The 11,357-nt window shown below is 36.5% G+C and overlaps 1 protein-coding gene across 1 annotated transcript; it reads left to right on the top strand.

Moving 5' to 3' along the window:
* Positions 1–214: 214 nt before the first annotated feature.
* Positions 215–3,333, top strand: LOC116734751 (zinc-binding protein A33-like). The gene is made up of 7 exons (XM_032586309.1): positions 215–257; positions 390–872; positions 986–1,081; positions 1,161–1,391; positions 1,482–1,504; positions 1,874–1,992; positions 2,108–3,333. Exons 1-7 carry the CDS (start codon positions 234–236, stop codon positions 2,641–2,643), a joined length of 1,512 nt encoding a protein of 503 aa, XP_032442200.1. The 5' UTR covers positions 215–233; the 3' UTR covers positions 2,644–3,333.
* Positions 3,334–11,357: the final 8,024 nt, after the last annotated feature.

Genomic DNA, 11,357 nt, shown 5'->3' with positions numbered 1-11,357 from the left:
GACTTGACCGTCTCAGACCTGAAAAGAAAAAAATATTACATTATTTTGTAATGAACAAAAAAAAACTTTTAACTGTATTGTAGCTAAACACTGAATGCTTTTCAGAGCCATGTATTTTATTGTTTTGTTTTTTTTTTACTTCAATAATGTAATTGTTCATGGTCTTGTTTTAACTAAAGAACATTTTGAATACAAAAAAGAAAAAAAAACTGCTCCTCCCACTTCCTCCTTGGATGACGGATGTATGTAATGCAAAGGTAGGGCTGTCAGCATATATTGAAATGTTCTTATTTTGTAAATCAAAAAAGGAAGAGAATCCAATAGTTAGTTATTATTATTGTTGGGGACTTGATTTGTTTTAAAAAAGCTTGTCTACTTTTAATTTTCAGAACCTTTTCTGTCAAATACAAGTGAGGCGCAGAAGTGAAAGTAAATCAACCGAGGAAAACAAGCTAGAAGCAGAGATCAACAAGATGGCTTCAAACGTCCCACAGTCTGAGGCAGAGTGCACATGTCCTGTGTGCTGTGACATATTTACTGATCCTGTTCTGTTGCTGTGTGGCCACAGCTTCTGCCAACATTGCTTACAGGAGTGGTGGAGACAGAGCTCACTGAGAACATGCCCTGTCTGTAAGGAAATGTTTCATTTGACTCAGCCGCCTCGAAATCTGGCCCTGAGAAACCTGTCTCACTCATTGAAGCAGGAGAGGAGAAAGAGAGCTGGATCCAAGGAGATTTGTTTATTGCATGGTGAGAAGTTCAAACTCTTTTGTCAGGTCGATCAACAACCCATCTGTGTGATTTGTCGGGATTCGAAAACACACACACAACACAAATGTGTTCCCATTGATAAAGCAGCAGAGGAGTACCGTGTAAGTATCATGTGGTACTGAAGTCAAAGATTTAACATTTTAATTGTTTCTTTATGCTGCAAAAGCGCAAGAAGGATTATTACAACTTTAAATTTACAAATAATTTTTTACAGGTTAAAATCCAGATAAATGTTAACAGCCTGAAAACTAAGCAGGAAGTTTTTGAGACGCAAAAAAGTAATTGGGAGAAGATGGTCACCCTCATCATGGTAAGTCGTAGGAGTGACATGAGCACACATTAAAAGAACTTACCAAAACTTATTCTGCTGCCATTTGTGCTCCTCTCAGCTACAGGCTCAGCAGACAGAGAAAACCATCAGAGGAGAGTTTCAGAAACTTTATCACTTCCTGAGCAAAGAGGAGGCAGGCCAGATAGATGCGTGTCGGAGAGAAGCAAAACTTAAGAGTGACGCAATGAATGTCAGGATTATAAACCTAACTGCAGAGATTTCTGAGCTCATGGAAAAAATCAAAACCATAGAAGATCAGATGAGAGCAGAAGACCTCTCATTCATCCTGGTAATTACTAAATGAAATGAAATGAAACAAAAATAATGTTAAAGAAAAATTCATGTTACAATTTGCTTTGTTTTGTCTTTTCTGTGATAGAGTGCAAAATCAACACTGGAAAGGTAGGTTTTCTGAATTCTTCACATTGGAATCAGCCAGAGGGTAGAGTAGTGAAAAGTTTTACCCCAAGTAAAAGTAGAACCACCTCAGCATATTTATCAATTAAAAGTAAGAAGTCGTCTTCCAAGAAATTACTCAAGCAAGAGTAGAAAAATATTTGGTGATAAGACTACTCAAGTTGGATATAGGATCTGATGTAGTATTTTAAAATGATGTCATAAGACAGACAAAAATACAAAGTTATGTGCTGTTATTTTAAAGTACAAAATGAAAAAGAACATCAGCTGGCATAATTGAAATCATGAAATTTTACAAACAAAAATGCAGGTTAACTTAGGTATTTATATTTAGAAATGTTTTCTTGTTTTCAGATCGCTGTGCAAGCTGCAACAACCAAAAACCCCAGAAGGATGTCTGATTGATGTGGGTCAGCATGTTGGAAACCTTCAGTTTTCAGTCTTAAAAAAGATGGCTGAAATATTAAAATACAGTAAGAATTTTTTTGTTTCCTCTTCACTAAGTTTTGTCTGTCTAATCATCAGAGTTTGTATTTTAACAAATAAAAGCCTATGTACTTAGCATTATTTTTTCTTTCCCCATTATAGCCCCTGTGTTTTTGGATCCTAACACTTGTTGTAAGTCTCTGACTGTATCAGAGAACTTAACCAGTTCAACAAAAAGTGATAAGAATCAGCCATGTTACCCCAACCCTGAGAGAATGGGTTATCATGAACTTCTCGGCTATCAAGGTTTTAACTCTGGTGGACACAGCTGGGATGTAGAGGTGGAGGTGGGTGATTTCTGGGCTGTGGGTGTGGCTGATAAAACTACGAAGGACAGATGGGCCATGTACATTTGTGGTTGCACCGGTGTTCTACGTAACCTTAACAAAACGGATTATGTCACTGAAATAAAAGTAGAAGCTCTACCTCAGAAAGTCAGAGTGCAGTTAAATTATAACCAAGGAATAATTTCATTTTTTGACCTTGATAGAAAAAAAACAGTTCATGCCATCAAATACAGCTTCACAGAAACAGTCTTTCCATACTTTCGTGGCAGTGTAAAAATTTTACCATCTGATACAAGCGTGAGCATTGGGAGAACCCAAGGCCATCTCAGTTACATGTTCCTCCAATCTTAAAGGCAGCTCAAAATAGCAGAATGAGCCTTTGAAACTGATTTTTTTTTTTTTTGTGGTGTAGATGTATGACCACACTTTTAAATCTTGAAGTTCTTGATAAACTGCAAACTTGCAACAGATTGTTGCTTCAAACAAGAAAGGTCTGAAGCAGCAAACCTTGCTTCAAACCTTGTTGCTACCCTAACCCTAACTCTAATCCTCCAATGTTTGTAGTGACAAGTAAAATGTGTACTTTGAGTTAGCATAAAGTGAACTCTATTTCATCGTTATTTACTGTTCCTAATTTTTATCCATATCTACTTTGCTTTATTAACATGACAGGTATCCAACAGTGATGTACAGTTGTATAAAGCAGGACAGAAAGCTTCAGACAGTCAGCAAACCGTCTTAAGTGACAGTTTGCTATGCTTTAGATATGATCTACAAGTAAAATACATTTAAAAAAATCAACACTTGCTAGTATGAATACCTACAATATCACTACAGTGTCCCATATATCAGTATATATAAAAACCCACCTGCTTAGAGTTACGTTTGAAGCATAATCAATGAAACATTGATCAATAAACAGATGTGTAATGACGGCAAAGTGTAATAATGTTGACTGTGTGTTCTATGACTTTGTATGTTTGTGTTTTTGTGATGTAAAGCACTTTGAAATGCTATACAAATAAAATTATATTGATTGATTGTCATTGTTGTTTGCACATTTGATATGTAAAGGCTTTGTTTTGGCCTTGAAAAATCTTCTTATATTAGCCATTGACCAAAATGGTAATACACACACACACACGCCCCCACGCACGTATACGCATGCACACTTGCAATGGTCGCCCTCCATGTTCAAGTGCTGTGATAAAGAGCTGTCTGGTGTTCCTTCACTCTTGAAGGCCCCTGGGAGTAGATCAATACTGGCTCAGCATTAAGTTACAGCTAATGTCTTCACATTTTTAACCAGGCAGTGCATGTGTGTGTGTGGTCTCTGTGAGATGTGTGTGTGTGTTTGCCCCTGACATGACCCAAGTTATAATTATCATTAAATGTCAATGAAGGCAATAGGAAGAGTGCGTCTCGATGATTCACGAAGCCCTAAATCACAGCTGCTCCTATTGCAGAGGAAAGAAAAGCCCTTACTCAAATTTGTGTAGTTCTGATTATCAGAAAGTATTTAGTGCATAAACTTCCCTCTTTTATTTTTACATTCCCAATTGCACAGCTGAGTTATATTGGAGAAGTAAACGCTCAGAAACCTGTGATTTTAAAGGTCTACATCAAGTTTCAGGAATACTGATATGCTTTATCAGCACATTGTAGAAACCACAAACTTGGATATTCTTTTTGATCTCAGTTTTTAGAGAACTCAAATTTATCTCTAACAGGCCCACAGAATTATAGATCCTCTACCATTTTTATATGTGAATATTGCCATTTTAATAAAAGATGAAAAACAAAAAATACATTAGCAGAAAATGATACCAGAGAAGGAAATCACATTTTCGATCAAGACAAGTGTATAACATCCATTTATAAGTACATTTTGCAAAATATTAGAAGATTTTCTACAGTGTGTGGTTTAAGTTCTTGCTGCTATGCACTATGAAAAAAAAAATTTGAAAGAAGGTTACAATTTTGTTGTAGGGGAAACCTGACCTGAGCTTTTTGAAATGGTCTAGCTTTCACAAAAGCTTTTGTTTTTTTCTTTTTCTGAGAGAAATGTGGGGCAATACACTCCAAAGTAATTACTTCTTATACATTTTTTTATTTACTTGTTTAAATTATTGTAGCATTTAAAAAAAGTTTTTTTTCAGTGAAAGTTAGGTAGCAAGGCCCTTTGTTACTTAACTTTGAACTGTGGGAGGGAACAGCAAAGTACAGGATGACTGATGAATGCACTTTTTTCTTGGCTGGACATGTAAGTTTATATGATTGTTTATCATGCGTGTTTCTGTGTTGGCCCTGCAGTGGCTCTAGCTCCATTCACGTAAGATGTGGATAAAGAAAATGAGACTTATACATAGATGAGTCTGGAACTCTTTAAATGTTGCAAATTCAAAGCTTTAAGAGTTGCAAAATATAATCACAGTTATTCTATGAATTTAATCAAAAACCTATCAACTAATAATATTCTTTGTCCATCCATCCATCCATCCATCCATACATAATGTTTACATGATACAGTTTCTCACTTCCAACTTCCCCTCATTTCGCCATCCCAATCAATCTCTCCCTCCCAGTCTGTAATGCACTCTTTCATGTGCTCTCCTATTTCTCCCCATCTCTTTGCTGCCCGTTCTGCTTCACCACGAGGTCTCCTGGCTCTTTTGTAGGCCCTCCACATTTTTGGGCGTAACGTGATCCCCTTCCTATTCCTCCCCGGGGTGGTCCACTCCTCTCATTCAAATAACAAGCGGTGGCTGAATGTAACCAATGATCGGAGGGGAGACAGAGAGCTAGATTTAATAATAGAATGAATGTGAACAAGGATTATTTGTATACTCAAAAGTGATTACTGCTCATATCTTGTCAATGCATGACATAAACTCAAAAGAGGCTGCGGATGTATGATGAGTCATAGGTGAGAACGTCTTGTTAGTTTCTGTGCAAAATTGGTTAACCAGTCCTATATGTTAAAATGGTTCTCAACTTTTCATGACTTATTATAAATTACTATACCAGAATTATGTAGAAATATAGTTTTCTTGTGTTACATGGGGTTCAGAGAAGAAGCTATTAGAAGTCAATATCTTACCTGTGGTAGACAGTTCCATGAACACTCTCACTTCTGTGTTGAAACAAAAATATTTATTATCATAACAATTTGCAAGTAACTAAGTTTTACTTTTGATTGAGAAATAAGAACAAAATGTTGCTCATGCATATTAGGTTCGGGGTACACTCTGGTCAGGTTCATCACAGAGGCACGCAAGCTAAGCAGTCATTAACACCCCTAGTCAACTGGTCATTATAATAATCACCTGTTTTTATATTGTGGATGGAAACTGGACTAACCAGAGAACCCACATTTCCACAGGCAGAATAAAAAGGCTGAAATAAATTCAAACAGGAGGCTTTCTTGCAGTTGTGGAACGAAGCAAACCACCACTTCACGTTGAAACTGTGTTATTACATCAAGCATCTCAACTTTTTCACAAAGAGTCGTGACCAGACTGTTGGAAAGTGGGGTTGATGGGTGTAATGATGTTGAATCAACGGTAATGTGGCAGGCAATAAAACCAAATCAGTTTAAAGACGTTGAAATGTTCCAAAATAGCTAAAGGAAACGAGAGCTGGTTAATATGTCTTCAGAGATTCATCACCCATGAACAAAAAGTTCCACATTACCAAGTCATTTGATCCATTGTTAATATAAACATAGTAATTACACAGCCTTAAAATTGTGCTAAGTATCAATTTCACAGTGGCTTTGGCGTGATCATGTGCTTTCAGTCCTGTTGGAATGAAGTGCGTCTTTAGATTTGTAGAATTTAGCTAAAAATATAATTCAAAAAAATTGCATAAAACCACAAAGGTAAAAATATACTGAACATTGTTCTTTTCATATTTATTGTAATTATCTAGGCAGGATAAATGAAACTTTTTTTGTCAGTGGTCAATCATGATCCAGCATTCCAAATGACTAATCTTACTGGACAAAAGTTAGGATTTTTTTATTTTTAATTTTTTTACATGTGGAAAACCAAAAATCTACCTGGAAATATTGAACAAATAAATCCTAACTGAACGTTAAAATATTTTGTTGAACACAGTCTCCCCTGGAAAATTAAACATCCATTTGCACTACAACAAATGGATGACGTCATGTCACGTGGGACCTCAATGCAAATAAAAGACATTTCTAACAGGAATGTGTTGTACGGAGGTCTAGCTGCTGATTGGCTGCACAGAAAAAGGATGGAGAAAGCGCTAAGCAAGGAACCGAAAACATAGCTTTTAGTTTTGGATAGACATCGCGTGGACATATTGATGCGCATGTTTGGTGTTTGACGAAGACACAACGATACCATTGAGTCAGTAGCCGGGCCAAGACAGTATAATGTTGCTTGTGGGCGCAAAGTTTCTCAGGTAAGAGAATATGCTTTAATATGCTTTTAACATTTTGTGTCCTATGTCAGAACAATATCTGCTGGTGTCTGGAGACTGTGTAAGTAAATTAAATCATTAACTTCTTCTAAATTCACAGGGCTACATGGTGGCACAGTTGGTAGAACTGCTGCCTTTCAGCAAGAAGGTCTTGGGTTTGAATCCCGGCCTGGGATCTTTCTACATGGAGTTTAGGAGGGTTCTCTCCAGGTTCTCCAGCTTCCTCCCACAGTACAGAAACATGACAGTTAAATTGTACATTTGAACTTTTCCTCCAGTCAGCACATTAGTGACATCATCTATAAGTGAAATGTTGTGAGAAAACTAACTGTAGATAGACTTATAAGGTCTTACAGGGAAGAAAATTGATAGATACAGTATGTGCTGTTGCATTTGAACATCAGAGTAATTAGATTATAAGCAATTAGAAAACATTGTTGCCTGAAGGCTTTTTTGTCACTTTCCACTGTAGAGAGGTGCGGCCAAACAGGGATTTAATGTCTAGTCAGGGTGCTTGTCTATTAGGTCTCCAACTTCAGCTGAAGACATTTCAATCAATAGTTTTGTTTTGGATAGACATTTAGTTAGATATTGATGCCCATGTTTGGTGTTTGTACATGACTCATCATCCTGTTCAAGCCTCAAACACTATATATACAGTATATATATACTGTATATATATATATATATATATATATATATATATATATATATATATATATATATATATATATATATATATATATATATATATATATATACATAAAAACATGTGATGAAACAAGCCCTTTATAACTTACCAAGACACCATTATTGTCTGCAAGAGTTCCTTTTAACCTTTTCCTCCCCTGAGTTTGCTTTCATATTTGCAACTTTAATTATAAGAACAACATTTGTCTCTGTTTAGATTTCTGTTTTGTAAAGCCTTAGCTAACAGCATCCTCTTTTCTACTTGCTCTTTTATCCTTTATGTTTCATACCAACAATATCATTTTAAGACTTTTTTTTTCTCCACCCCTTATCATTCTCTACCTTCATGCGGTGCCACAGAGAGCTCCGTCCACAAGGTGGAGGCCCCAAGGGAGCTTCGGTAACCTGGTCTCCTCTACCTACCAACTGCTGTGTTGAATAGAGGGTAGTGTTACACATGCATGCTCACCCCCCACACACACACACAAACTAAAACAGTAGTTCACATAATGAAATTAACAAACCCACCAGGCTATGCTCGCAGATATCAGGTCAGATCTCTTTCTTCTCTGCAAATTGAAGGAAATAAAGAGTGAAGTAGAGGAAAAATGACAAATGGTGATAATGCCCTTGCATTGGAACTTTTACATCAGACTCCATTGTGTTTTTAAATGCAAATCAATGCACTACATGACGGACACTGTGATCCAATAAAAGTACTTCTTCCCTACATTTCAAAAGCATTTCGAAATGAAAATAATTTTCCCGCTCTCGTGTCACTTCACAGAGTGCAAATGTGTTTAATCAACGTTGAGTTTGTGTGTGTGTGTGCGTGTCTTGAGCCCGTAAAGCTGTTGTTACTGGCTGCTGGAGTTGAGTCCAGCTCCAGTTTGGCTGCAGGCTGCAAACCTCAGACTTATACACACACACAAAGTGGTCTGTTAAAGTGTATGGAGGGAATGTTGTGGTCACACCTGGGAATGCTCTTTCAGCGAACCTGCCCGACCATTTCTCCCTCCCCATCATTTCCACTGATTTTGACGAGCAAAGAAAGAAAACACATAGATTTTTTACCCATTTTTGATTCAACTTTCAAGTGGAACGGAGTTACAGAAAGAATATAACAGATTTATTATTTACAATTAAACTTTCTTCCGATATGTCAAAAGATATTCGGACGAGATTTAAATGTTGTCCAGAAAAAAAAGTATTTCTTTACTTCAGTACTTGGCCATGGTTAAAAATTTGCAGAAATATATTTAACTTTTCATTCGTGACATAACTTCATCATCTGCTACTCTTGTACAGGAACACATGAGTGTATTAAATCATTTCAAAAACACTCGGATCTCATTAGTAAAGTAAATCTTCAGAAGATTTATTTTTACACCCAGTTTGGTTATATTATGATTTAATTTCCTGTTTTGGTCTCTTTAGCTCTTTAAGTATAAGAAAATATGACCATTGTTTACTCCAAACAACTTTGAGTGAGCTGCTGCTGATGGGGAAATATCAATTACCTACCAGCTGACTATCCTGACAAGATAGGTGCAAACTTGCTAATGGTCAATGTATAATTTGATGTGGAAGAGGACCGTAACCGTATTTGTAACTGTGAAGGGATGAAATGTCTAGCAGCCTTTTGCAACCAATGTTCAACATGATTCACAATGCATATATTGCAGACTAACAGAACTTCCTATGAAATGTTCTAAACTTCATAAGCAATGTCTCTGGATTTCCAAGCTCAAATGAAACCCTTTTTACAAGAAAACTGCTTTCCATTGCAGACTGAAACAACAGAAAGTCTCAAAAAAACGGCTCTGCATCCATGTGCAGTGAGACCTTTGGGACGTTTTGAGCATGCGGGGGCTTGTATTAGTTTTATATTTGGGACAGCATGCCCCGTTGTTGAGCCGAAAGCCTTTTCACCCATTCCCTCTTTTTTATCCTCCATTTTGCACATTAATTCTTGAGTGATCTAATGACATTGTGTGCTTCCTATCTGTTTGATGTCATTTAATCAAGCAACTGTATCAAACACAAAAAAATAGGAAAAGCACTGTTGTATTTATCCTTTAAACATGTTGATGTCATAATAAGCAATATAAATTGAAGACTAATATATAAAATTGTACTTTACTATGATGTCATTGAAAAAATGTGTTACTTAAAAGTGCTATTTCCATGGCAATAAATAAACAGTTGCAGCTATGTTAATAGTGGAGAAACAAGTTACCATCACAGGAAAATTGCCTATTCGCAGTTTTTGGTGGCTATGCTAACTAGCGTTTGCGGTAGACTTCAGTGTGGGCAGCGTGTAGCACAGCAGAGACCAAGAGGAAGGGTATCAGGATGTGTACACAAGTATGATTGACAAAACTAAGACCCTTCTAATTGCTCTGATTGGTTGTTTCTGACCAACCTGTGTATTTCTGCAAATGGCAGAAGGTCTACGAACTACAGAAAAGAGGTAAAAGAGCTTGATTTTTTTTTCACAGATTATCTGTTTCATATTATGCTGTCACGACATGGTGTCAGTTTAAATATATCTATCTATATTTTGTATATATATCTATATATATATCTATATATATATATAGATATATATACAAAGATATATATATATATATATATATATATATATATATATATATATATATATATATATATAGAGAGAGAGAGAGAGAGAGAGAGAGAGAGAGAAGCTCTCTTTCTCTTTCACAACCGAATTTATTGTGAAAGTTAATATATAGTGAAATATATATATATACAGTATATATAGTATATATATATATATAGAACTTTCACAATAAATCCGGTAACATTTTGATAATTTCAAGTTGGTATTTTTGTCCACTAACTGTTATTAAATTTAAATGCAGAAAAGTCTAATCACACAGCAGCTTATTCATTAAGAAGACTGTGTCATTTCTTTCTTCACACTGAAAAAAGAGAATGGAACACAAACCCCCAAAAATTTACTTGTTACATGTAATTGAATTAAGTTTGCCAATTTTTTTTTTAACATGACAACCTTCCATCCATCCATCCATTTTCTGTTCACCCTTTGTCCCTAATGGGGTCGGGAGGGTTGCTGGTGCCTATCTCCAGCTACGTTCCAGGCGAAAGGCGGGGTACACCCTGGACAGGTTGCCAGTCTGTCGCAGGGCAACACAGAGACATACAGGACAAACAACCATGCACACAGGGAGAATTTAGAGAGACCAATTAACCTGACAGTCATGTTTTTGGCCTGTGGGAGGAAGCCGGAGAACCCGGAGAGAACCCACGCATGCACAGGGAGAACATGCAAACTCCATGCAGAAAGACCCCGGCCGGGAATCGAACCCAGGACCTTCTTGCTGCAAGGCAACAGTGCTACCAACAGCCCCACATGACAACCTAATAAACTTAATATATTTGCTTGGACAAACTTAGTTTGATTGCCTGTAACAAATTAACTCACTTTTTTTAAAAGTTGGACCACCTTATTTTATTTTTTCAGTGTTAACAATTAATCCATTCAAGGTATCCCACACAGACTGTCAAATAGTAAGCTGGTGTCGTAATGCATGTGGTCTTACAGTGCGAATGTTAATTCTGATTTGATTGGAACTGACGTGATTTTAAGCCAGAGTTAATGGATTTAGACCTACTCTAATCCCAGTTTAATGAAGGGCACTTTAGTAGACTGCTTTTCTCTTTCATCATCCTGGACTTCAGCCCATCGCAGTATAAGTGGTTAACTCATCAACCAAATTTTCCTAAATAAGACTGTTTGTGTCTGTATGATTTGTCCAAACATATTTCGTAATGTCTTAAAAAGAAACCCCGTTACGTAATAATGTTGCTTCAAGGAATTGTTGGCATTGTCTGTTTCCATATACTTAGTATCTTGCAGAATCTTTCAGACTTTCTTT

This window comes from Xiphophorus hellerii, chromosome 15, assembly GCF_003331165.1.
Source record: "Xiphophorus hellerii strain 12219 chromosome 15, Xiphophorus_hellerii-4.1, whole genome shotgun sequence".
Taxonomy (NCBI): Eukaryota; Metazoa; Chordata; class Actinopteri; order Cyprinodontiformes; family Poeciliidae; genus Xiphophorus; species Xiphophorus hellerii.
The sequence above is the reverse complement of the archived record's forward strand: the minus strand, read 5'-3'. Positions and strand labels throughout refer to the sequence as shown.

Bases quoted from the DNA above. Each gene is read 5' to 3' on its own strand.
- LOC116734751 (XM_032586309.1), top strand. From the start codon at position 234: ATGACGGATGTATGTAATGCAAAG. The intron at 873-985 runs GTAAGTATCATG...AATTTTTTACAG, and splicing joins AAGCAGCAGAGGAGTACCGT to GTTAAAATCCAGATAAATGT. The intron at 1,082-1,160 runs GTAAGTCGTAGG...TGCTCCTCTCAG, and splicing joins AGATGGTCACCCTCATCATG to CTACAGGCTCAGCAGACAGA.